This window comes from Trichosurus vulpecula, chromosome 7 (assembly GCF_011100635.1).
Source record: "Trichosurus vulpecula isolate mTriVul1 chromosome 7, mTriVul1.pri, whole genome shotgun sequence".
Classification (NCBI taxonomy): Eukaryota; Metazoa; Chordata; class Mammalia; order Diprotodontia; family Phalangeridae; genus Trichosurus; species Trichosurus vulpecula.
In genome coordinates this window covers 271,493,731-271,519,726 of record NC_050579.1, presented here as the reverse complement: position 1 = coordinate 271,519,726, position 25,996 = coordinate 271,493,731, and the positions used below count along the sequence as shown (strand labels likewise).

General features: G+C 48.9%; 1 protein-coding gene across 1 annotated transcript in view; it reads left to right on the top strand.

Moving 5' to 3' along the window:
• The window catches only part of GRM4 (glutamate metabotropic receptor 4), an 87,888-nt gene that overhangs the window by 40,706 nt on the left and 21,186 nt on the right, over window positions 1-25,996 (top strand). The window contains exons 3-5 of the mRNA XM_036767858.1: window positions 258-458; window positions 1,331-1,467; window positions 6,696-7,631. Of these exons, the coding sequence (XP_036623753.1) occupies window positions 258-458; window positions 1,331-1,467; window positions 6,696-7,631 (1,274 nt within the window). The remainder of the gene's footprint in view (window positions 1-257; window positions 459-1,330; window positions 1,468-6,695; window positions 7,632-25,996) is intronic.

The window sequence follows — 25,996 nt, the reverse complement described above, 5'->3', positions numbered from 1 at the left end:
TCAAGTGCGGCCTTTTGACCCAATTCAAACTTCACAGAACACGTTCCCTCAATCAAAGGATTTGCTCTGTGAAGTTTGGATTGGGTCAAAGGCTGCACTTGAGGACCTAGAGGGCCACATGTGGCCTCGAGGCCAGAGATTCCCCCACCCCTGACTCTGTCTTGATCCTCTAAGAACAGGATCAGTGGGAGTTAGGGGTGTGGGGCCTGGGGACTCCCAGAGGTCTCAGCTGGGGTCCCCTGGTAACTGTATTCCAGATCGAGAGCGCATTGGGCAGGACTCGTCCTATGAGCAGGAAGGGAAAGTGCAGTTTGTGATCGATGCCGTCTATGCTATGGGCCACGCACTGCATGCCATGCACCGGGACCTGTGTCCTGGCAGGGTGGGGCTCTGTCCCCGTATGGACCCCGTGGACGGTGTGGAGCTGCTTAAGTATATCCGCAACGTCAATTTCTCAGGTGAGGCAGACCCACCTGGGCCAAGGCTGGGGCTGGGTAGGAGTGGGGGATGGGGACACCTGGCAGGAGGTGGGACCCCAGGTGAAGAGGGCAAGTGCTCTTACCCATCCTGAGGAAGTAGCCCGGGGAGCTCATGGGGATCCTCAGAACTAGTCTACTGAGCGAGCCTGAGGATGTGAGCTCTGTACATCCGTCCCTCTCCAGCCCCCCTCCCTTCTTCCCTGAGCTCCTCTGCTCCTCCCCTCCCTCTCTCTCACACACAATTGAATGTCAAGAGGTGTCAAAGCCAATCACTCCAGGTGCCCATCAAATGCAATAAACTGAGACAAGATTGGAGCAGCCTAGAGACAGCCATTCAACTCTTCCTTCAAGACCAGGTGCATGCTGGGGTGAACTGGGCTCCTGGGGAGGGGGTGGGAAGAGGATTCCATTAAACCTTAATGAAGAGCTCTTTCCATATGTTCTCTTGTTTCCTGGGATAGTGAGAAGGTTCCCAGTAATGTGCCGTGCCCTAGAGTTTGGAGAGGCTTCTGGATTAGGACCTCTCAGTGGGTCGGGGGATTCTCTACCTTCTGTTCCTTGAGAAGTGCTGTGGGGCCACTAGTGCTTCAACGATAGATTTGAAGTCTGGACACATGGGTTCAAATCCCATCTTTGCCACTTACTTGCTGGGTACCCTTAAGCGAATCCCTCCTCCAAGCCTCTGATGGCCTTTAAGGTTTCTTCTCAGGTTGAGTTCTATGACTCTAAGGCCCTAGGAATTCAAGAAGCATGAACCAGTACTCCCCAAGAATGTAGGCCTGGACCCACCTAATACTCCTTCTCTGTACGCCATTGGCCCAGACTCCAACTCTACCGTCCCACTTCCCCAGGCATTGCTGGGACCCCCGTCACTTTCAATGAGAATGGAGATGCCCCTGGTCGCTACGACATCTATCAGTATCAGATCCGGAATGCAACCCCTGAATACAGAGTCATCGGGTCCTGGACAGATCACCTGCACCTCAAAGTAAGAGATATGGGAGGGCTCTGGTGGGAGGCAAAGAGGGACTTGGGTGCTCTAAGATGGCCATGGAGGAACAACAGGGTGGGTCCTGGCTCCTTCGCTCTGTTGGACCTGAACCCCTATCTCATCCATGTAAAGGACCACCCCAGGGGAAAAACAAAGGACTACACAGCCTGACTCCCAGACCCCTTTTCGTGAGCCTTTTAAAAGCATTCTGCAGCTGACACAGCCCTGGATCTAGTGCCAGTCCCTCCCTGGGTTTTGGTTCCAGCTCTGCCATCAACTTGTGTAACTATGGGCAAGTCACTTCCCATTTCTAGAAGTTGTGTCTGACTCTTCCTGACCCTGTTTGTAGTGTTCTTGGTAGAGATTTTGGAGTGGTTTGCCAATTCCTTCTCCAGCTCATTTTACAGATGTAGAAACTGAGGCAAACAGGGTGAAGAGGCTTGCCCAGGGTCACACAGCTAGTAAATGTCTATGGCCAGATTTGAACTCAGGAAGATGAGTTTTGCTGACTCTAGGCCCTGCACTCTATCCACTGTGCCTTCTAGCCAAAGTCTGTTCTAGCTCTAAGACCCATGATGTGCTAGATCTTATCTAAGACCCTATCTTAGGTGTTACCAGTCCCTTCCTGTACTCTGGGGTGTCAAAATCCTCTCTCCCCCCTCCTCCTCAGCCTCCGTACTCTTCTTCCTGGTACGGAGAGGAGGAAGAGCCTTCTTTCACTTAATCCAACTGAGACATGGTATGGAGCTAAAATCAAACAAACTTACCAGATAAGTGAGGGAATAAGTAACCGATGATGATAATGATAATTGCTGACATTTATATGGGGTGTCTCCAGAAGTCTTAGTGCAGATTTAAGCTTAAATCTGCTGTCACACTTTTAGGGACACTCGATATGGTGCTTTTGGGTTTACAAAGTCTTCTTACATACGTGATCCCCTTTAATCCACACACAGGCCTGGCGGGCATGGGCTTTGATGAGCCATTTACAAAGGGAGAGTGTTATTAATTTCTTCAAACTGATTTCCTTCCTTTCTTCCGCCTCCTGTTCTGATTGAGAATGGGCTGAGTGGGAACCTGTCACTTATCTCTGGCCCCTTTTTGTCACTCAGTATGTTCAAGTGTTGATCATTAAAGGTGGTTGGTTCTGGTAGAAATGAGAAGACTGGAGGTGGAGGAATCCCCGTAGGCCCTGTGCCCACCACTCCCCATAGCCCATGAGGCTTCTACAGGCTTGGGGATGTTCCCTTCTTTGACCTAGCTCTGTGGCTGCTGTCCCAGGAGCCCTCGCTTTGCTTTATCTCACCCAAAGGACCGGCTCTTGGCAAAATTGTGAAGGCAACAAATGTTTATTTTCTTAAGAATCTCACCTTTATAATTCTTCCTGATGTTCCCTGCCTCTCTGTCCTATCAGCTGTATTCTCCATATGGGGAAAAAAATAGGCTAATTTGGATAGACATGGGATGTGAGTAATGTTGTAATTAATGAGCCCGGAAAGATAAGCTGGAGTCTCAAATAGGCAACTTGTATTTCATCCAAGAACCAATGGGAGCCACTGACATTTCTTGAGTGGGGGAGTGATGCTGAAAGATCTATGACACACACACACACACACACACACACACACATATATCTATATATATGTATATATATACATACATACATACACACACATACATATATACACACCAGACAGACAAACACACATATGTATGTATATTATGTATGTATGCATATATTTATATAATATATATTTTGGCAGTTGTGTGGAGAATGGATTGGAGAGAGGAGAGGCTGGGCGAAGGGAGACCAGTGGTTGGTGTTGATGTCTTAGGAGTTCAGCCAAGAGATGATAAGATAGCAAGATGATAAGAGATGAGAACTCAAATTAGGTTGGTAGAGTTGTGAGAAGAGAGAAGGGGGTGGTCCGGAGAGGCGCTAAGGGAGAATTACTGGGACTTGTTGAACGGTTAGATAGGAGGAGTGAGTGATAATGAAGAGGCACAGATGACGTCTAGGTTGTGAATCTGTGTGCCTGGAAGGACGATGGTGCCCTTGACAGAAATTAGGAAGGAGGGTGGGTTTTAGAGAGAAGATAATAAGTTTTATTTTGAACACATTGAACTTGAGGTCACTAGGGGACATCCAGCTTGGACTGGACCTAGAGTCAGGAAGATCTGAGTTTAAATCTAGCCTCATACACTAGCTGGGTGACCCTGGGCAAGTCACTTAATCTATGTCTGCCTCAGTTTCCTCAACCATAAAATAGAGATAGTAATAGTACCTGTGTCCTGATGAGATAATATTTGTGAAGTGCTTGGTAAACCTTGAAGCACTATGTAAATGCTAGCTGTTTATTGTTATCATCAAGGTGGAGATGTAGTGTACAGAGGAAAACTAGCTCTAGAGTCAGTACCCAACTGTGACCTCGGGCAAGTCTCCTTCTAAATCCGTGATGCTATGAGCTCTCTGCTCTCTACTAAAGCCTTCTTTTCTCAGGAAAGAATCTGATAAATTCATTCACACTGAGGTTTAAATGACCTGCTTAGTGTGTGCCCTCTCCCATTCCAGGAAGATTTTTTGTTTTAAAGGGGATGAAGTCTAAAGCTAAATAAATGAAGTTCTTATGGTCAGTCAAAGTTTAGTTTTAGAATTTCAGGTATCAAGGAGCATGGTGGGGATGGTAGAGAGCAGGGGGACGTTTCAGTCTTGGGAGTCATAGCAGGCCCTCCCTTTTCCAGGGCTATGATAGGGCAGAGGATCAGGGACGGGGTCACCCAACATGGCTGATGGCAACAGAGAGAGATGAAGAAATGATGGAACAATTGGTGACAGGACCCAAAATTCAGAGTTGGGATTCCTGGGTTCTATTCCCCGCTTTCCTTATGACTCATTACAAAGCCCAGACAGATCATTTCAACTGACTGGGTTTCCTTTTCTCTAAGAAATGGGGTCTAGGAAGCAAAATTCAAGATGGGATCTGCTACCTGTTTTGAATTCCTTGGGAAAAGGAACTCCTGCCTCTCCCCTAAGTCTCTGTAGACCTGGTTCTCATCTCAAGATGAGCCATTCTCAAAAGAAAGGAAGTTTGGCTGGGCCTGGAGGGAGTGGGTGTGTATCAACTGAACTGGGAGAGGGCACTATATTGGAAAGCTAGGAAGGGCCAGCTTGCGGTATCACTAGTGGCGTGGTAAAGCCCCTTCCTGCACTTTGCTGCTGCCATCAACTGTCCTCTTCCCTCTCCTTTGGCCAGTTCTACGTCCTTGGCTTCTCCCAGGGACTCCCCCCTATTTTCTCCTCCTGGAGAAGGGAAAATGTTTCAATGTTCAGCGAGGAGCCAGGAGATGTGGATTCTAGTTCCAACCTTCCCAGTGACGACACGACCTTGGGGAGGTTATTCCATATTCTTGGGCTTTCGCTGCTTCCTCTGCAAGATAAGGAGAATAATATAAACTGGGCAAAATAATGACCGCCTGGCCCGAAGGCCGGAGGCAGAGTTGCCCAGGCGCCCCACTGGATGTCCAGGATTCCAGGACCTTCGGTGCTACAATTGTTCCTGTCACGTTCTCCGTCCTTTTAGAGACATGGATTTGCAAGAGCCGCCCCAAAGAAGCGGCTTCCCAGGCGCGCTGGCTGGGGTTCAGGTGGCTCTAACCACGTGGTGATACTGGCGTGTCGTTGCCTAGCTCCATGACATTTCCAGGTGTGGGTAACAGAGAGAGAGCAGGGATATATATATATGTATGTATGTATGTATGTATGTACGCGTACACGTATATGTATATGTGTGTATGTGTATATATATGTATGTATATGTATAGTGCAAGGGCTAATTAATCATGTTTTCTCCCTAAAAATGAAAATGCAAGTGTGGAGCAGCTAACAATTTCTGAGGACTGTTTGTGAGCAGGACGCACATGGCTTAAGTCTTTCCTTAGCACTCAAGGCCTCTCAATTCTGTGTTGTCATGTTCTGTTATAATAATAACGATAAAATAACGCTTATTTATGTGGTGCCCACCATATGCCAGGCACTGTGCCAAGAGCCCGCAGTCATTACTTCATTTGACCCTCACAATAACTCTGGGAGGTAAGTAAGGGATATTACTATCTTCCCTTTACAGATGAGGAAACCGAAGAGAACAAAGGTTAAGTGACCTACCCAGGGTCACACAGCTAGTGACTATCTCAGGCCGAATTTAACTGAGGTGTTCCTGACTCCAGGCCTGGTGCCCTATCCACTGGGCCACCCAGCTGCCTTTAGATTGGTACCTTTAGTAGGGAACTTTAGAAAAAGCCATGATATAGTGAAAAGAGTCCTGGCTCAGGATTCAAAGGTCCTGGGTTCAAATCCCAGCTCTGTTACTTACCACTAGTGTAACTTTTGAGAAGTCACTTCCTCTCTCGAGGACTCAGTTTCTCCCCCTGCTAATTGTAGGCATAGATTCAGTCTAAGAACATTACCTGCAGTTACCAAGAGGTTAGGGGACCTATCTGAAGTCACACAGACAGTATGTGCCAGAGACAGGACCTGAACCCAGGTCTTCCTGTCTCTAAGGCCAGCTGACTCTGTAAAGATAACAGGAATCATAGAGCTTGTAAGGGGAAAGATGAATGCAGATACAACTTCAGATTCACAAAACTTTAAGTTCCATTGGCTTAGAAAAAATTTATTTAAGATGTTTAGACTGTACTTATGAGTTCATTGATGGTGGGAACTCCTGATGATGAAACTTCCTTTTCCAGTACAAATTGGCACCTGCTTCACAACTTATAGTCTTAGAGAAAAGCCTGGGGCACTGAGAAGTTAAGTGACTTGTCCAGGGTCACAGTTAGTACGTAGTATGGACACGAGTTGAATGGCTGGTTCTCTATCCACTGTGTCAGGCTGCTATAGTTTAGAGCAAGGTTTAAAGAAATGCAAACACCTAAGTACAAATCAAATGCCTTCCTCACTAAACTTCAACGGTTTATTTTTGCTTTATTTAACTGTGATTTTCTTTACTTCACTTTAATGGAATGGTAACATTGATCTAGAACTTAGAAGATCTGGGTTCTAGTCCTAGCTATGCCATTTAAGCCTTGGTAAGTCCCTTTCCTTCTCTGGATTTTGGTTTTTCTCTCTGTAAGAATGATGGAGTTGGAGTAGATGATCTGTTAGATTCCTTCTGGTTCTAACATTGTGTTCTAAGATTCTATGGTTCTCTGATCCCTGTTGTTGTCAGATGGAGCGCATTCATTGGCCAGGCGGGGGGCAGCAGCTCCCCAGCTCTATCTGCAGCCTACCCTGCCAGCCAGGTGAACGGAAGAAGACAGTGAAGGGCATCCCCTGCTGTTGGCACTGCGAGCCATGCACAGGCTACCAGTATCAGCAAGACCGCTACACCTGCAAGACCTGCCCCTATAACATGCGCCCCACAGAGAACCGCACAGGCTGTCAGCCCATCCCCATCATCAAGCTGGAGTGGGGCTCCCCCTGGGCCGTGCTTCCCCTCTTCTTGGCTGTGGTGGGCATCGCGGCCACGCTCTTTGTGGTGGTGACCTTTGTACGCTACAACGATACGCCCATTGTCAAGGCCTCGGGTCGTGAGCTAAGCTACGTTTTGCTGGCCGGCATCTTTCTTTGCTACGCCACTACCTTCCTCATGATTGCCGAGCCAGACCTGGGCACCTGCTCATTGCGCCGGGTCTTCCTGGGCCTGGGGATGAGCATCAGCTATGCGGCACTGCTCACCAAGACCAACCGCATCTACCGTATCTTCGAGCAGGGCAAGCGGTCAGTGAGTGCTCCTCGATTCATCAGCCCCGCTTCACAGCTGGCCATCACCTTCAGCCTCATTTCTCTGCAGCTGCTGGGCATCTGTGTCTGGTTCGTGGTGGACCCCTCCCATTCAGTGGTTGACTTCCAGGACCAGCGGACGCTGGACCCTCGATTCGCCCGGGGGGTCCTCAAGTGTGACATCTCGGACCTGTCGCTCATCTGCCTGCTGGGCTATAGTATGCTTCTCATGGTCACCTGCACTGTCTATGCTATCAAGACCCGTGGTGTGCCTGAAACCTTCAACGAGGCCAAGCCCATCGGCTTCACCATGTATACCACGTGCATCGTCTGGCTCGCCTTTATCCCCATCTTCTTTGGGACCTCGCAGTCTGCTGATAAGGTGAGCCCAGTGGTTGTGGCCTGCAGGGAGGAGCTGGGGAGCCCCTAATGTAGGGTGGGCCTGGGCAGCTGAGGGGCCTGGAGAGAAGAGGACAGATCTCCTTTCTTAGCTTCAAGGGGCCTTCTCTTAGCTTCTCTATCCTGCTTTTCTATTAACTTTCTTATTCACTCCAAATTTTCCTTTATTCTTTATTCTCTCTGTCTTCCCTTTTATAAAAAGGTCTCATTTATTCTCTGGTTGCTTCTGTGTATCTCTTTGCCACTCATCCTCTCCCTTCTTTCAACCTCCTAATTTCTTATCTTTCTCTCCTAGTCTCCTTTTCCCTTATTCATCTCTTCATTCCCCCTACTCTCTCCCCTTTCTTTCTTCCTGCTCCCTTCATGTCTTCCCCTCTGACTTTTTCCTCTCTCCCTTTAGATTTTCTTCCCTTTGTGCCTTTCTTTGTCCATCCTCCTTTCATCCATGTCTTCTCCTTATATCCTCCCTCCCTTCCTTCCTTCCTTCTTCCTTCTTTTCTTTTTTCCTTCTCTCCCTCCCTCTGTTTCTTCTTCTTACCCATTTTCCCATTCATCTCTTTTTCTTTAACAAAAAAGAGAACCATAATTGATTCTCAGTAACACTCCTATTTAAATATAGTGTTCTCCTCTGTACGTTTTCCTAAGGGAATCCATAGAACAGGGACGAGATAAATCCTGGTCTACCTTCCCGGCACCCTCCCCTCTCCCCTTGTCTTATGCCATGTTGGGAGTGCCAGAGACTTCTGTGGGGCTTAATAGCTCTCTAAGGTGCCCAGAGCCCACTGACCTGCAGTGAGTCACCAAGTGACCCCTTCACTCCGAGGCCACTCCTACCTCAGGAGATTGGCACTGGGAGCTGGAATGATCGCAGAGAAATGCAGGGGGCGAAAGGTGCTTCTGAAGAGCCTTGTTTTGTCAAAAACAGAAAGATAGGGAGGGCAGATGGAATGGTATCTATGTAATGAGGCAGCCTGGGGCACACGTCTGGAGCCTCGCTGATCTGCTCTGTTCCCTGGTCCTTATTTTTAGTGATCTCTTTCTGGGTCCTATCACCATCTATGTAGTAGTAGAGAGAGAGAGCTCTGTGTTCAAACGATCTGAATTTGAATCCTAACTCTGCTACTCACCTTGGATTTTGACTTGGGTTCAGGTTGCCTCACTATAAAATGAAGGGGGTTAGATTAGATGATCTCTCAAGCTCTAAATTCTCGGAATGAATACTCCCAAGATTTAGCTTTCATTCTTCTTGTTTGCCAGCCAAGGGAGCTCAGTCCCAAACAGTCCCTTCCATTCTCCCTGTCTCTCTTGAGTGTCAAGGTAAAACAGTGTGTATTTTGTAAGTGACTATTGTGTGCTTAGCCCTGTATTATGACTGTGGGACATCCAAAAGGAGCGCGAGCACCACCCTGCCCTCAAGGAACTTATGGTCTGTACAGGAAAATAAGACTAGCTTACCTTGATAAAAGCCGTCCTTCCTCAAATGTGACGGAACTAGAGAACCGTTTAATAAAGTGTGTTATTAAATGCTAAACTGTGTGGTCTGCAGAGTACGGACTATAGAGGTTCAGGGCGGGATCAAGATCTCCTTGGAGGAGACCCGGACATCAGTAAGCTTGGTAAAAGATGGGTGGGATTTGGAGAGCTGGAGGCAAAGGGGATGGGCATCTCAGGCTGGGAATAATAGTATGAGCGAATACGGGAAGGCAAGAATGGACAGAGTGTGTTTGGAGATACCAAGTGAGATCATCTGAATGGAGCAGAAGAAGCAGTATTGAAAGGAGCCCTGGATATGGATTGAGAAATGCAGGTTCTAGTCCTAGACCCGCCACTAACTAACCATGTCACCTTGGCCAAGTCCTTTTACCTCTCTGACCTCAGTTTCCAAATTTGCAAATTGATAGCGTTGGGCCAGATGAACCTTATGGTGGCTGCTTTTCTGGCAGTTTGATGGCTCTAGGGTGGGGAGTTGGTGTGGTACAATAGAATGAAGAGGAAGGTGATGCTAGCTAACGTACAGCATTCACTATGTGCCGAGTACTGTGCTGAGAATTTTATAATTATCATCTCCTTTGATCCTCTCCATAACCTCGTGATGGTTTTAATAATACCCACAATAATAATAGGTGTTGTTAACAACAAGTAACGTTTACCTGGTACTTCCTACGTGCCAGGTGCCGTGCTCAGAACGTCATAGTTGTTATTTCCTTTGGTCCTGCCCCCAGCCCCGTGAAGTAGGTACAGTTCCTTATTTTATAGGTGAAGAAATGGAGGCAAACAGGTGAAGTGCCGTGCCCAGGGTACAGTAGGCACACGCATCCGCTGTGTCACCTGGCTGCCATGTAATGCCCAAGCTTGGCACCAGAGAGAGGATAGGACTCCTTGCCTTCTTTGCAGAGGTTGAGATTTATGGGTGCAAAATGCTGTATATACTGCTAGACTGGGCAGAGTGACCTTTGACCTACCTACTCTGGGTGCCCTATATAGTGGTCGTCATGGCCCAGCCTCTTCACTGTCAAGATCCTTCTTTAAAACCTTAGGGTTGTCTGAGCAGAACAGTAGGACCCAAGTTTGCATCCCCCTCTGGTCAGCAACCGCTTTTACCTTGGTGGGGTTAATTTAAGCATCAAACCCTGACCACGACAACCTTCTACGTTTTGGGGAAAGAGGAGGCCGCTCTGATGCTGTTAGGTCCATGTTTATTTCTCTTGTAGGGGCAAATCTTTGGCACCGCTCTCCACCTGAGTGTGACCCATCCCAGGGACATCCCTGCCCGGGTTATGACTGCCCGCTTGCTTTACCTGCTTCCCACCTCTGTGGTTCTTGCCTCTTCCTAAGCTCAGCATCTCCCAGGAATTCCCCTTCATCTGCCCATCCTCCATCACCTAGTCCAGATTTAGTTTCTAAGCCCCAATACGGGGTCCAAGATTCCCAGCAGTCACACCGACTTCCCAGGATTTGTCTTAGAGGACACAGGAAACAAAGGCTGGGAGCACGAGCCCTGCGTCCCAAGGTGAGGGATTCCTGTTTCCCTAACCAGCATGCCCTAATGTCCCTCAGGTCTCTGTGCCCCTGCTTCCCCCCGCCTACGGTGAGACGTGCAGTCTTTTAGGGAGACTGATCTTCGCCCCAGTCTGGCGTGCAGACTGCTTTAGGAGGTGAGGATGCGCGGCAGGTTTGTCGTTCAGTCGTTTTCCAGGCGTGTCTGATTCTCCTTGACCCCTTTTGGGGTGTTCTTGGCAGAGATACGAGAGTGGCCTGTCATTTCCTTTTCAGCTCATTTTGCAGACGAAGAAACTGAGGCAAATAGGGTTAGGTGACTTACCCAGGGTCACATAGCTAGTAAGTGTTTGAGCCAGATTTGAACTCAAGTCTTTTTGAATTCAGGCCCAGAATGATGGGTATTAATATTATTTGAGGTTGGCTATTAGGATAAATATAAGCTATTATTATTGTTAATAATATTATTGTGTATGTATGTATATATGATATATGTGTATATATACATATAATATAGAGGAGAGAGAGGGGGAGGGTGAGAGAGAGAGACAGAGAGAGAGAGAGAGAGGGAGAGAGAGGGAGAGAGAGAGAGAGGGAGGAGAGGGAAGAGGGAGAACAGAGAGAGAAGGGGAGGAGCGAGAGGAGGAGAGAGAGAGAGCGGAGAGAGAGAGGGGCAGAGAGGGGAGAGAGAGATGAGAGGAGGAGAGAGGAGGGAGGGGAAGAGAGGGAAGAGACAGAGAGAGAGAGAGAGGAGAGAGAGAGGGAGAGAGGAGAGAGAGAGAGACGGAGAGAGGAGAGGGAGAGAGGGAGAAAGAGAGAGGAGAGAGAGAGAGGAGAGAGAGGAGAGAGAGGGAGAGGAGAGAGAGGAGGGGAGAGGAGAGAGAGGAGGGGAGAGGGAGAGAGACAGAGAGAGAGAGAGACAGAGAGAGGGAGGGAGAGAGAGAGAGGAGAGAGAGAGGAGAGAGAGAGGGGAGAGGGACAGAGAGAGCAGACAGATGGAGAGGAGCAGAGAAGAGAGGAGAGACAGGGAGAGGAGCGAAGAGAGGAGAGGAGAGAGGAGGGACAGAGAGACAGAGAGAACGACAGAGAGAGAGGAGAGACAGACAGAGAGAGACGATGAGAAGAGAGAGAGACAGAGAGGGACAGAGAGAGATACGAGAGAGAGAGAGAGAGACAGAGAGAGACAGAGAGGAGACAGAGAGAGCGGGGGAGAGACAGAGAGAGACAGAGAGAGAGGGAGAGAGACAGAGAGAGAGAGAGACAGAGAGAGAGGGAGACAGAGAGAGGGAGAGAGACAGAGAGAGAGACAGAGACAGAGACAGAGACAGAGAGAATTGCAGGCTGATTAACAGAAATAGAGATAGCTGCAGTTATGGAAGAATACAGAGAATGATAGATGATAAAGAGAGATGTATAATATATAAAATTAACATTATACCATTATCTGGCTCCAGTGGAACAAGTCTGATCCCCCTGGTGACCCTCCAAAAAGAACAATATCACGTCAGCAAACAAAGAATGAAGCGCCTCCGCTTATTTCGGTCATTTTCCTCCCATCCGCCAGGAGCAGCGGCCCAGTACCTTCTTTGGTCCCTCTCTTTTCCCCACGAGAGTTAAAAATGAAACAAAACAATCTATGGTTGTTGTCTTTGGCGTTTCTTGCCCACCTCAATTCATTGTGAGCGCTAACACCACCGGTGCTACTCCTCGAGGTCTGTGACCCAATTTTGTAAACGTTTTCTGTTGCCCGCCCTTACATCCAGTATCTTTTGTTCTTTGTCTAAAACTCCAGACCTTGAATCCCCTGAGCATCCGCCTTATTCTCTTTAGAGAACTCTTTTTCTCCCTTCTCGAAATCATTTTTCTTCATGTTTTCAGAATCACCCCCTCAAAAGTTTTCACACTTCTTAGACTGACTTCCCTGTAGAATTTTGATCCGTGAGCTCCGGCCTGTTTCTCCTCTGAACCTTCAGAAATCTTCTGGCTCCTGGCCTCCTCTGTGATTGTCCCCCATGCTTGGACCGCTCTCCCTCCTCCAGTCCGCCTGCTGACCACTCTGGCTTCCTTTAGGTCTCAGCTAAAATCCCATCTTTTACTGGGAGCCTTCCCCAACCCCCTCTTAATTCCACCACCTTCCCTATTAATTGTTTCCTATTTATCTTGCACACAGCTAGCTTTGTGTATCTGTGTTTGCTTGTCGTCCCCAGCAGACGGTTAAATTCCTTGAGGGCAGGGATTGTCTTTTGCGTCTTTTCGTATCCATAGCACTTCTCACAGTGCCTGGCACATAGTAGGCACTTCATAAATGTTGATTGATTCTTCCCCAAATCTAGGGGGCATAGCACTCACTGTGTGCAAAGTGCGTTGTGCGAAGCCTTGGGGATCCAGATAGGAAAGACAGTCTCTGCTCTCAAGGATCTCACCTGCTGATGGCGGAGGTGACGCTCATGGGAGGTTCCAGCTACAAGTCCAATGGGAGAGTCCCATGGTCCTTAGGGGAAAGCAGCGAAGCAGATGGGAATACCTCTTCTTTCGTGTCCTTTCCCCTGATAAAGTCCTATCCATCAGTCAGATTGTGCCCAGATTTAATTTTCTCTAACAGAAACCTTAGGAAGAAGTAGTTACTTTTCTCTTTTTTGGAGGGGGGAAGGCAGGGCAATTGGGGTTAAGTGACTTGCCCAAGCTCACACAGCTAATAATTGTGTCAAATGTCTGAGGCTGGATTTGAACTCAGGTCCTCCTGACTCCAGGGCCCGTGCTCTACGCACTGCGCCACCTAGCTGCCCCAGTTACTTTTCTCTTAAGGCTCCCCCACTTCCACCCTAGCAACCAGTTTTTCCTTATTGGTGAGAATCATGTCTAGAGACCGTATAGAGTTAGATGAGGTACGTACATCTACCTCCTTAGGTCTAACTGTGAACCTCTTGCTGTACCTTCTGTATTTCCCTCCTCTTCCTCTTCCTTTTCTCTTCCCTTCCTCCCCCTCCTTCTCCTCCTCTTTTTCCTCCTCTTTCTCTTCCTTCTTCTCCATCTCTTCCTTTTCCTTCTCCGTCTCCTCTTCCCCTTTCCTCTCTTCCTTCCCTCTTGTCTTCCTCCTCCTCCTCCCCCCCTTTGGTGAAATGAAGCCTGTCCTCTCACTGTTCTCTCTGTGGTGACCATTTCTAACCATGCCAGACCCGAAAGGGTGGCAACAGAGGGAGGAGGAGGAGCTTGGTGGGTAGTAGTGGGGCTCAGCTGTCCTGGCCCAGGGGGAAGGTCTGCCGGCAAGTTCTGCTAAATGAATTTAATTTAACTCAGTTCCGTTCAACGAACATGTATCAAATGATGCCTGTGATTGGCACCAGGGCTGTGAAGATAGAACCAACAGAGACCCGCTCTCAGGGGGCTTCCCATTTAAAGAGTCTGCTTGGACACAGGGCAGAATGTGGCAAGTGCAAAGGGGGGGCATTGGAGGAGGCAGAGGTCACTTAGGGTGTCAAAGAGGAGGTGGCCCTTGAGTTGGGCCTTGTAGAGGAGACAGACATGGCGGAGGGTGGGCAAGAGAGAGACCCTTCTTGGCATCCTGGCATCTGGGAGCAAAAGCTTGGGTAATGCAGATTTAGAACAGAGAGTTCAGTTTGCCCAGAGTCTGGGTTTGTTGTGTGATGGGGGGAGACACAACAGAGTAGAGGCAAGGTGCAGTGAGATGGTGGAGGGCCTCGAATGCCGGGATCAGGGGTTCAGACATTGTTCAGTAGACAGCAGAGAGCCCCCCAAGGTCTTTGAGAAGGGGCATGACAAAGGCACATTTGCAGTTAGGAGGATTATTCTGGGAGCTGTGGGGAAGATGGATTAGAGGGGAGAGAGCCTGGCTACTGGGAGACAAGTTAGGAAGCTGTTACAATGGGCCAGGAAAGAGGTGGCAGGAGGAAAATGAAGAAGGCCCTGAGCTCGTCCACCTCATGGCTGGAAGTCATTTATTCTTCATTCTGCTCCTTACATAAATTCGTGTGAACTCTTTCCCTCTGTTGTGATAAAAATTAAAACATAACAATATACAAGGAAAAAAAGCATTTATTAAGCACCCACCATATGCTATGCCCATTTTACAGTCAAGGAAACTGAGGCAGACAGAGGTTTGCCCAGAGTCACACAGCTGGTATCTGAGGCCCGGTTTGAGTTGTGTGCTTCATTTACTTCACCTTCCCGGCTGCCTAGAAGGGACTTTAGAAAATTCAACCCACTTGTTCACAAGCAGGGGAAAATGAGGCCCAAGGTGGGAGAACGATTTGCCTAAGGTCATAGAGTTAAGAGAAGAGTCAGGATTTGAACCCAGGCCTCATCACGCCCAGTCCTGCAGATTTTCCCTAACCCTGTGTTGCTATCTCCCACAGATTGTCAGTGCTGGACACGGCACTCTCAACGCTGGTGTTTGCTGCATCAGTGCATAGGGTCCTAGAGGAAAGGCCAGAGAGGCGGTCCTGGAGAGCTCGCTTGCTGGGCTCTTGTGACCGGCTCCTTTTCTCCAGGATCCAGTGGGCTGAAAAGCTTCCTGGAGCCCCTCCCCCTGTAGGTGCAAAGCACAGTGCACCCCTTGGCATAGAGGGGATACGTATAGCATCTGCCCCGTGAAGGTAGGCATTGGCCTCATCTAAACCTCGGGTCTCCCCTAGAGCCTCGCTCAGTACTTTGACGTAGCAATGCCTGTTGAATGAGTGGATGAAGGAATGGACGCTGGAGGCCAGGGTTCGAGTCCCGGGTCTTCTCCTTATTAATAATAGGACTCTGGGCAAATCATACCCCCTTTCTGAATCAGGGTCACTCTTCTGCTCAGCAAACGTCGGTTGCTCCCTATTACCTCTAAGATAAAAAATTTACTCTTGTATTTGCCATTTAAAGCCCCTCGCCCCTGGCTTCTCTCCATGGTCCAGCCAGACTGGCCTTACTCACCCTCACACGCATGACATTCCATCTCTCACCTCAGTGTCTTTGCCCAGGTGGTCCCCTTATGCCTAGACTGCACTCCCTCCGTCTTTGAATCAGAGCCCGGCTTAATTGCTCCGTCTACATAAAGCCTTCTCCGATGCCAGCAGCGTCTGCTGGAGCCTCTCTCACCCCCCACCACTTTGGGCTTATATTTTGCGTGCTAAAATAGACATAAGCTCCTTGAGGACGGGGCTGGTTCACTTCTGTCTTCATAGTCTCAAGGCCCAGGGCGGTTCCCGGCGCACAGTGAGCGCTTAGTGGGTGCTTGTTGACTGACTGACTGACTCTCCAGGTGGGGATAATCCTGCTTGTGCTCCATACTTTGCCGCTCTGATTTGAGGAAAGTGTTCTTACAGATAGTGAATCAGCATTGTGACTGCTGTCGTCTTCAGTCATCCTCTCATCACAGCCAGGACCAGCTCCGCCCAGCGGCTCTCAGATCGACTGAGACAACAGAATAATCGACAATCCCGAGAGAAATGATTCCCTTGCTCGATTGTTTGTGGGGCAGCTGCCCGGGGGCCAGGGGAGGCAGCGGGGATAGTGTGGTGCGGTTCTTTCGCAGATGTCGTGTGACCTTGGGCAAGCGCCTTCCCTTTTCTGAGCCTCAGTTTTCACATCTGGAAAATGGGGAGTCCGGCTAGAAGGTCTCCTCAGTTCCCTTTCAGCTCTGCGTGGCTGCATTATGAAGCAGCATTGCCGTTCCATGTTTATCCGTCTGCCCCTCAGCATCCAGCCCAGGGCCTTGTGATTCATAGGGCCAGAGGCTCAGATCTGGGAGGAGCCCTGAGGCTGTCTAGTTTAGCCTCCTCTCTTTGCAGAGAGGGAAACTGAGGCTCAGAGACATGAAATGACTGGCTCAAAGTCACACAGGTTGTGTCAAAGGAAGGATTCGAACCCAAGTCCTCTGACTCCAGAGACAGGATTCTTTCCACAGTACCAAGGAGCGCCAATTGGGATAATACGTGTGATGCAGTTTGTAAGCCTTTTCTTAGTTATTATTATAAAGCACCTACTGTGTGCCAGCTGCTGTGCTGGGTTCTGAGCCGTCCCTGCCCTCAAGGAGCTGATTCTCTACCAGGAGGAAACGACAAGTGAGTGGAGTTCCCATTCCTGTGCCACTACTACTGCTACCTCTCCTACTAATTAACATTTATGTAGCACCTACTGTGCGCCAGGCACGGTTACCTCATTGGATCCTCACAACCCTGGGAGGCAGCCACTGCTATGATCCCCATTCCACTACTACTACCACCGCCACCATCACTACCACTTCTATTAGTTAACATTTATGTAGCGCCTACTGTGTGCCAGGCATTGTGCTAAGCTCTTCAGAAATATCAGGTGCCATTAGGATCCTCATTTTACAGATGAGGAAACTGAGGCAAACAGAGGCTAAGCGACTTGCCCAGGGCCACACAGCGCATAAGTATCTGAGTCTGGATTTGAACTCAGGTCTTCCTGACTCCAGGCCTGGTGTTCTATTCACCGTGTCACCTTTTGGGGGATGAGGAAAAGGCCACATGTAGGTGGTGGTACTTGAGTTAAACCGTGTCAAAAACCCCAGGGATTTCAAGAAGCAGAGAGGAGGAGAGAGAGCTTTCTAGGCAAGGGGGCACAGCTTGTGCAAAGATCCAGAGGTGGGAAATGGAGTCATGTACCAGGAACAAGTGGCCATTTTGGGTAGAACATAGAGTCTATAATGGACAGTAATGTGACATTAGTCTATGTGGTAGACTAATCAGTAGATCGATGACCTCTGCAGGGTAAGGATCCCCTTCGGCTGTGCAGATCAAAATTCAGTCATTTGGGTAGTCAACAAACATTTATTAAGCACTTACTGCGTACCAGGAACTATGCAGGGGATGCAAAGAAAGGCAAAAGAAAAATACATTCTTGCCCACATCCTCTCATAAATACCCCAATGGAGGTTCTGTCCAGTGCACATACAGGAGGTATACAGGAGGTAAATGTTTAGAATTAAATTCTCTGAGTTGCCAGGAATAGGAGAGCCATTCTTTAAGGTGTATCTTTGAATTCCCAGGAAAGAGAGAGAGAGAGAGAGAGAGAGAGAGAGAGAGAGAGAGAGAGAGAGAGAGAGAGAGAGAGAGACAGGAAAGAGAGAGAGAGAGATGGGGGGAAGAGGAAGCTAGAGACAGAGATGGGGGAGAGGAAGAGAGAGGGAAAGAGACATGGGAGGGAGGGAGACAGAGACACAGACAGGCAGGGTAGAGAAAGACAGATGAAGAGAAAGAGACAGAGAGGGATGGGGGAGAGAAAGAGAGACAGACAGAGAGATGTGAGGGAGAGAAAGATAGAGAAAGACAGAGACAGAGATGGGGAAAAGACAGACAGACAGAGAGAGATAGGGAGACAGAAACAGACAGATAAGGGAGAGGAAAAAGACAAACAAAGAGAAAGAGACAGAGATGGGGGGCGAGGGAGGGAGAGAGGGAGGGAGAGAGAGAGAGGGAGAGAGAGACAGACAGAGAGAGGGAGAGGGAGAGAGGGAGAGAGAGAGAGAGAGAACCAGAAGCTCTCTCACTCCAGTACCAGGTGTATTATATCAGAACCAAGTAGCTGGTGCTTCCCTAGGGGAAGAGTGGAATGGATTTCCCGGTATTAGCCTGGATTTCCAGGGCTTAATACCTCGACCTCTCAGAATTACACTGAGCCAAGGATTTCTCAGCTTTGTGAGGTTAGGGTTCAGCCATGGGGTTAACAGAGTTTATTTTCTCTAGGATTTACAGGTCCTGAGCCTTTATACAACCACCAGGGGCCACCCCAAGAACCAGTCGGTAGTGAGCCTGGGTGGAGGGGACTTTAGTGGTAAACAGTGCTGGATCGGGATCAGTTTCTCTCACCGATTCTCTCTGGAATCCAGCTTCTGCCTCCGTAAAATGGGATGAAGCGGGAATTGGTCTAGATGGTCTCTTAGGTACCTCCTGGCTCTGGTGTTCTGGGATCCTAGAATGTGAAGAAAGGGTTTTCCCTCAGTATCCTTATCTCCCTTTCACCCCCCCCACCAATCCCTCCAGTCCCTCAGTGCTCTCTTGTTCTCTCCTCAATGCCCTTGACCCCACAGCAATGCCCCCAGGCGTGCCTCCCTGTATGTCGGTAGCGTCTTCTTCAGCATTAGGCCTGTCCAGTCCTTTCCAAGGCTGGCTTCTGGCAAAATTGTGAAAGAGGACCTAACTATAAACACTTTGCATTATTGCTTTAGAGCTGGATGGGCATCTATTCCAACCCTGTCATTTTACGGACAGAGAAACTGAGGCCCAGAGAAGTTAAGTGACTTATCTGAGGTTATAGAGACGTTAAGTGGCAAATCCGGCCTTTGAACCCAGATTCCCCGACTCTTTCCACTGCACAGAACTGCCTCCCTTCTCTTACTCCCTGCCCTGCTTCCCCTTAACACCTCCAGTTTGGGTCCGTTCCTGATGAGAATCTACTTTCAGAAGAAGTCCCATTCTGGCTCAGTAGGTGAGGCAGCTGACACGGACCAGAGAGAGATCACTTGTTCTTGCTCAGTCCTTCCACTCATGTCCCACTCTTTGTGACCCCATCTGGGGTTTTATTGGCCAATATCCCGGAGTGGTTTGGTTCATTTTCCAGATGAGGAAACTGAGGCAAGCAGGGCTAAGTGACTGGCCCAGGGTCACACAGCTGGTGAGTCTCTGAGACTGGATTTGAACTCAGGTCTTCCTGACTCCAGGCTCAGCGCTCTATCCCCTGCACTACCTGGCGTCCCAGAGATCACTTAGAAACCTCTTTCTTTTACAAAGCAACGTAATTGAGGCTGAGAGGGAGAAAATGGTGGGGCCTGAGATCCACTGTGGCAGACTGCAGCAAATCCAGTGCTTTTTCCTCTGCACCACCTGGCAAACTCGTTGGTGCTTGGGTATAAAGAAATGACTGGTAAGATTAAATGTGTTACGCCTGAATGGGGAGATGTTGAGGGCATAGATCACTTATTTGGCCCAAGCCAAAAAGAATGAAGTCTTCCCGATGGCATTTTCATCATTTTCAAGCCAGTTTGGGGATGGGTTTGGGTTAAAAGGAACCTTCCTAACCCAGTCAAATCATATCTAAGAGCCCTCTCTACTCTTAAGAGTGACACCACGGCCTATGTCCCATGTTCCCAGGAATTTGCTCTCTATTAAGTGACAGCTGAAACAGATTTGAGCAGGATTGATGGAAATGGAGTAATTTCCTAGGGACCTCCTTTGAGCCCAAAGGAATCTGAGAATTCTTGGGTGTCAGAGACAGGAAGGCCATCTAGTCCAACCCTTTTATTTCACAAGAAAGGGACAAGACTTACCCAACGTCCCAGATATCCTGACTCCAGGACCAGTATTCTTTCTATGATATTACAAATCTCAGAAGTGAAGGCTTACTGACCCACTCCCATCCCACTCTGTCTCTTAGGGCTTCCCAGTTCCCCTTCTCCCTCTTCACCCCCTTCCCCCATTGCCATTCCACTCAGGAGGCAGAAAGCCTTCCCTATGGGGTTCTAAGAAGGCTTAGAAAAATCATAGCCCCCCAGCAGAGCTTCCAAAATGTACATTAGCCCCACCCCTCTGCAGGGAAACACAGCCCTGTAAGGTGGCTTTAGATCGAAGCCTCTGGGAATCAAATGCCCGGGCACCTAAACCCAGGGAAGGCAGACAGTGATGTTCAGGGGGAGCCTGGCTTGAGATCAGCAGCAGCATCCTTCTCCCAAGGTCTCTTCTGCCCTATCCACTCCCTCTCGCTTTGGGAGACTGCTGGAGGGTTCAGCATGCCAAAGCTGGAGTTGGAGACCTCTGTCCTCTTGAATCCTGACTCCGATATTAAGTAATTATGAGACTGTGACTGGGTCGCTGCACTTTTCTGGGCTCCAGTTTCGTAATCTTGAAAGTGAGAGTAATAGAACTTGTTCTACCAACGTCACGGAGACAGTCACTCAGAAAGCTCATTGTCGACAGTAAAGGGCTGGAGGTGAGATCTGTGTTTTTATCGGTCTAGGACATTCCCCTCCCCCATGCAGACGGGCACCTCTGCAGTTTATAGACTTTCCTGGGAGCGGGATGTGAATCCTTGGTTTCCCGGCTTCCAGGACAGCTCTCTGCCAGCTGCCTCTCTGTAAAGCTCTCCAGAAATACGAGCTTTTAGGATTACCTGGCACTCAGCCCCTCACCACCTAGCCATCAAAGAGTGCCCAGCCCTGGGCTAGGCACTGTATGTGAACGTAGGGAATTAGGAGACACGATCCCTGCCTTCCAGGAGCCAGACAACACACACAGCTAGGACCTCATATTATATATGGATGTTAAGTTGGTGATCAATAGCCCAAGAATCCAGAAAAAGGAGACATTTCTGGGGGTTGGGCTGGTGTTTCAGCAATCTTGCTAGCAGCTACTGTGGTGGTGTAAAACCAACAACAACCAGCACACAGAATGCTGCAAAAGCCCAGGTCTTTTTGATCTGCTTTACTAAGGAAGGCAACATTAAGGGGTTAACAATCTTACTTTAATCCAGTATACAAATGCCATTCGCTTAGTTCAGGGGAAAAAGCCAGCACCCTGAGCTTCAGAGCAAATACAAACAAATTACAAACAGCAACAGACAGGCCTTGTCTGATTCAAATCTCAATGCACAGTTACCAGAGTTTAACAAAGTCCCAACATCTGGGTTTACAAGCTGGAGGGCTCTTATACAGCTGCCCAGAGTCTCCACATCAGCACACTGTGAGAGTGAGAGCCCTAAGCAAGTAGCTCTATTCTCTCTTATTTTGCACTCTTTAGCCGTCATCAAATGTTATCTAAGCGACCAGAACTTAGGCTTTTACTATTGGCTCTGGTCTTAGCAACTCCCCTTAGGACCCTGAGGGGTTCATGCCCACATAGGCTTAGCCCCTAATAGATAGGGGTTTGGGCCTGGGGCTTAGCACCTATAATAAGCCTCAATCGAAGACACCCAACTTAATTGATATTACAGCTGGTCAGAGAGTGCTGCCTGGAGGAGGCAATAGCTTTGAAGGATGGGTAGGGTTAGGATGGGTAGAGACCAGGGGGAAGGGAATTGCAGGAGGGATGCAGCCTGCTATAGGGAGGAGATTGGACCTTATCCATTAGGCAGGAGGGAAGCCTTGGAAGGTCTATTGTGCATCTTCCCCACCCTCTCAGGAGGGAACCCAGAGCCCCTGCTCTACTCTGACCCTTCCCAGCTCTTATGATCTGGACCCCTCTGTCTCTACCCATCCCATCCCGTTCCTTATTGTGTGGACATGGCCACTCACACCATTTGGATGAGCATGGAATGACCAACTACATTCCTTTTAGTAAGAGCCTTACCATCACCCCTTCTTCCACACTCTCTAGACCCCTGGGCAATGACATAAATAACCTAAGCCCTCCCAGGCCCGGCCAGCCACCTTGAATCTGTACCCTTGAGACCACCGGGCCTTTGAGTTTGCTGTACATTTGAACCCGCTATGTAGTGTCTCCCCCAAGTAAAATGTGAGCTCCCTAAAAGCCGGGCCTGTATGGCTTCCCTTTTGGTCCCCTTCACACTAGTACACAGTATTCACTTAATTTGTGCTTTTTCATCCATTCTCTCTCTGCTCAGGATCCTATAATGCCTGTCTATTAACCATTCTACAAAGGAGGAAACCAAGAAGGGTTAATTTGCCCATGTTCCCATAGTAAGCTAATGGCATCGTCAGGACTAGAACCCAGGTCTCTTATTCCCTGTCCATGTTCTTTTCTGGGAAATTCCCTCTCCTCATTGACTCATAGGGTGACCGTGGAGTGTGTAAATCCTCAGGATTTCTAAGCAATGGAGGGAAAAACCAAACAAACCCAACTTTTCACTAAATTCCATTTGGTGTAGTCCTGGAGTTGGAGTCAGGAAGCTCTGGGTTCCCATCTGACCCCAGATACCTATCATCCCTGTGACTTTGGGCAAGTCACTGTACCTCCCTGGGCCTCAGTTTCCTCGTTTGTAACATGATGGGAATGGTGGATTAAATGCCTTCTAGAGCAATGAATGTTTCTGTTCAGCCGTGTCTGACTCTCTGTGGCCCCCTTTGGGGTTTTCTTGGCAAAGACACTGGAGTAGTTTGCCAGTTCCTTCTCCAGCTCATCTGACAGAGGAGGAAACCGAGGCAGACAGGGTGAAGTGACTTGCCCAGGGTTACACCGTTAGCATCTGAGGCCAGATTTGAACCCGACTCTAGGCTTGGCTCTCTATCCGCTGCACTTCCTAGCTGCCCCAGAGTACCAGGTATCAGACTGTACTTAAGGATACCTGTGGGCTATACATTGACTTAGAAAACCATACATGTTTATATATTTATTACTAATAGTAATAAGAACAAACATTTACACGGCACCTACTGTATGCCAGCTACTGCGCCAAGCCCTTTACAATATTCTCTCATTAGTAGGTCACAATGACCCCGGGAGGGGTTTTACGGATGAGTAAATTGAGGCAGACGGAGGTTAAGTGACTTGCCCAAGGTCACACCGCTAAGAAATGTTCAAGGCCAGATTTAAACTCTCGTCTTCCTGACTCCAGGCTCAATGCTCCTCCTCTCCCTTCTGATTAAAGTCAGACAGAAACTATACTTTAATAGGGTTCTGGCCGCAACTGGGAGGGTTCCATGTGTTTGATGCTTCTGCTCTAGAGTCTCTTCCATTTCTAAATCCACGATCCTGTGAACTTGGGAGCCCTGGGAGCTGAGTTTGAGTCCTTGCTTTGCCACTTCCTCCCTGTGTGACTTTGGGAGTCTGCACCTCAGGTATCCTTATCTGTAAAATGAAGATTTGGTGGCCTCTAAGGTCTCTTCTGTGCCTCAGCCGATTGTTTAACGCCCTTCTATGAGCTAGCATCTCACACAAATGTATGAGGATAGTGTGTGCGCGCGTGTGCGCGCGTGTGTGCATGCATGTGTGCGCACGTGGGTGCGTGTGCGCGTGCATGCATGTGTGTGTGCGCATGCATGCGTGTGTGTGCATGCGTGTGTGTGCATGTGGGTGCATGTGTGTGTGCGTGTGTGTGTGTGCATGTGCGTGTGCATGCATGTGTGTGTGAAGGAGGAGGTCCCACCTCTGAGCATGGCTGGGCTGTTTCTGCACACAGTGAGCTGGAGGCAGGAGTCCTTGGCAAAGAAGGTTGAAGCCGATGGCCCTGCCAACCTCATTTCTCCTTACCACCCAATAGGGATTCCTGTCTCCAGCTCACTGATCAGAATCTCTTTCCTGAGGTTTGCTCATTCCCGACTCCGCCAACTGGGCTTCCTGGGGTCCACTCCCTTCGTTGGGGCTGTCCTCCCTTGGCCTACTCACCATTCTATGCCGTCTCTTTCTGATATCAGTCTTCCGTGAGCTCCCCCCACAGAACTAGGACCGCTCTTTTAATATGGGGCCCCTTGGTATATACAGAGCCTGCACCATGCTCATTAAAGAAGGGGGAAGGAAGTTACACACATTTATTAAGCACCTACTGTGTGCCAGGCACAATTATTATCTCATTGAATTCTCACGACAGTCCAGGGAGGTAGGTGCTATTACCATCTCCACTTTACAGTTGTGGAAACTGAGGCAAATAGAGGTTAAATGACTTGCAGGGTTGCCTAGCTAGAAAGTGTCTGAGGCTGGATTTGAACGCAGGTCTTCCTGACTCCCGGTGCAGTGCTCTATCCGTTTTGCCATGGCTGCCTCTAGAGACTGTTAAAATGCCAGTGTCCGTGTTGTTGGCTTGGCCCCGTATCTTGAGTCCCCCATCAGGCTGAGAGCTCCCCAGATGGGGCAGAGTCACCATTCTTAAGGAGGTACCCATTGGATAGGAAGCAGTCACTTCCCCATAGAACAACCAGTCTATTGAGGGAGACAGTTCCTGCTTCTCTCTCTGATACCGGAGACTCAGTCTTGGCTCTCAGGGTACTCCCAGCCCTGATGGGGGAGATGGCTCCCACTGATGGGGGTAATCCAGGCCTTACTCTCAGAAAGCTCCAGTTCTAATGGGGGAGACACAGTCCCCGAGGCTAAGGCAAAAAGCAAACGGGGCAGCAGTGAGCCTCAATCCCCATAGTTCCCTGGTCTGCCTTCCCCCTCCTCTTGCTTCTTTAGGGAGGGCCATTCAGGTTCTGGCTGTCTCTAGTCTTCAACCACAGAACAGCTGTACCCTGGGCCCAGTAAGAGTGCTGCGGGGGTCCTGAAGATCCCTTAGGAGAACCAACAAGACCTTCTGCCAGCGTGTCCCATAAGCCCTGGAGGGTCCCTGTGGCCCCCTGCACTTCCCTCCACGCCTCCTGCCCCCTTGCCCACAGACCCACTGTAGTCTTTCCTGGCACCTGACAAGGTTTCTCAAAGAACATTTCTCTGCCTGTTGGATTAATTGCCACTAATAGCTTGGCAGGAGGAGATGATGCTGTAATCATCTCAGTCAGGGGTCCCTTTGTAAGGCAATATGCCTGGGAATTTTTCCTGACCTTTCCCAAGCTATATTGGGAGGAATGCACATTTGAACATGTGTGCGAATGTGAGTGTGTGTGTATTTGTGTATAGAGAAGGGGTCGTGTGCTATTGGAGATCAGTGGCCGTGAAATTTTCCTGGAACTGGAGCAAATGCAGTGAGTTCTTTACCAAGTTAAATTTTGCTTCATTTGGGGTGTGTGTGTGTGTGTGTGTGTGTGCAGGCGCGCATGCATGTGATAGGGCTCCTATTAAATCTCTCTATCCTTTCCATCCTAACTCTTATTCGCCCAACTTTCCATCTCCCATTTACCTACCCAACCCCACTTCCCTGTCTTCCCCCAAATGGTGGCCAGGGGGCTCAAATCTCACCCAGTTATCTCCTCAACATCTCCTACATCTATTTCCTTCTCTCCATTCACCCAGCCACCATTGTAGGTCAGGTCCTCATCACATCTCCCTTGGACAACCCCAATAATCTCCTCTGTCTGTCCCCTCTCCAGTCCATCCTTCACACAGACGCTAAACCAATATTCCTAAAGTGTGTCACTCCCCAGCTCAGGAGGATCCAGTGGCTCCCACTTACCTCCAAGATAAAATACAAACTCCTCTGTTTGGCATTTAAAGCCCTTTGCAGTTTGGCCTCTGCCTGCTTTTATTGCAGGTTTATTGCGTATGACTCTCCCTCAGGAACTCTACTGTCCAGTCAAATGGGTCTATTGGATGTTCATGATATTCCATTTCCCACCTCTATGACATTGCACACACTGTTCCCCCATGGAGAGAGGAGGGAACACATTCTCTTCCTCACTTTCATGTCTTAGAATTTCTCACTTCCTTTAAGGGTTACCTCAAGTGCTCCCTCCTATACAACTCTGACCCCCAACCTCCATTTACTAATGCTCTTCCGTCTGAAATTATTTTGTTT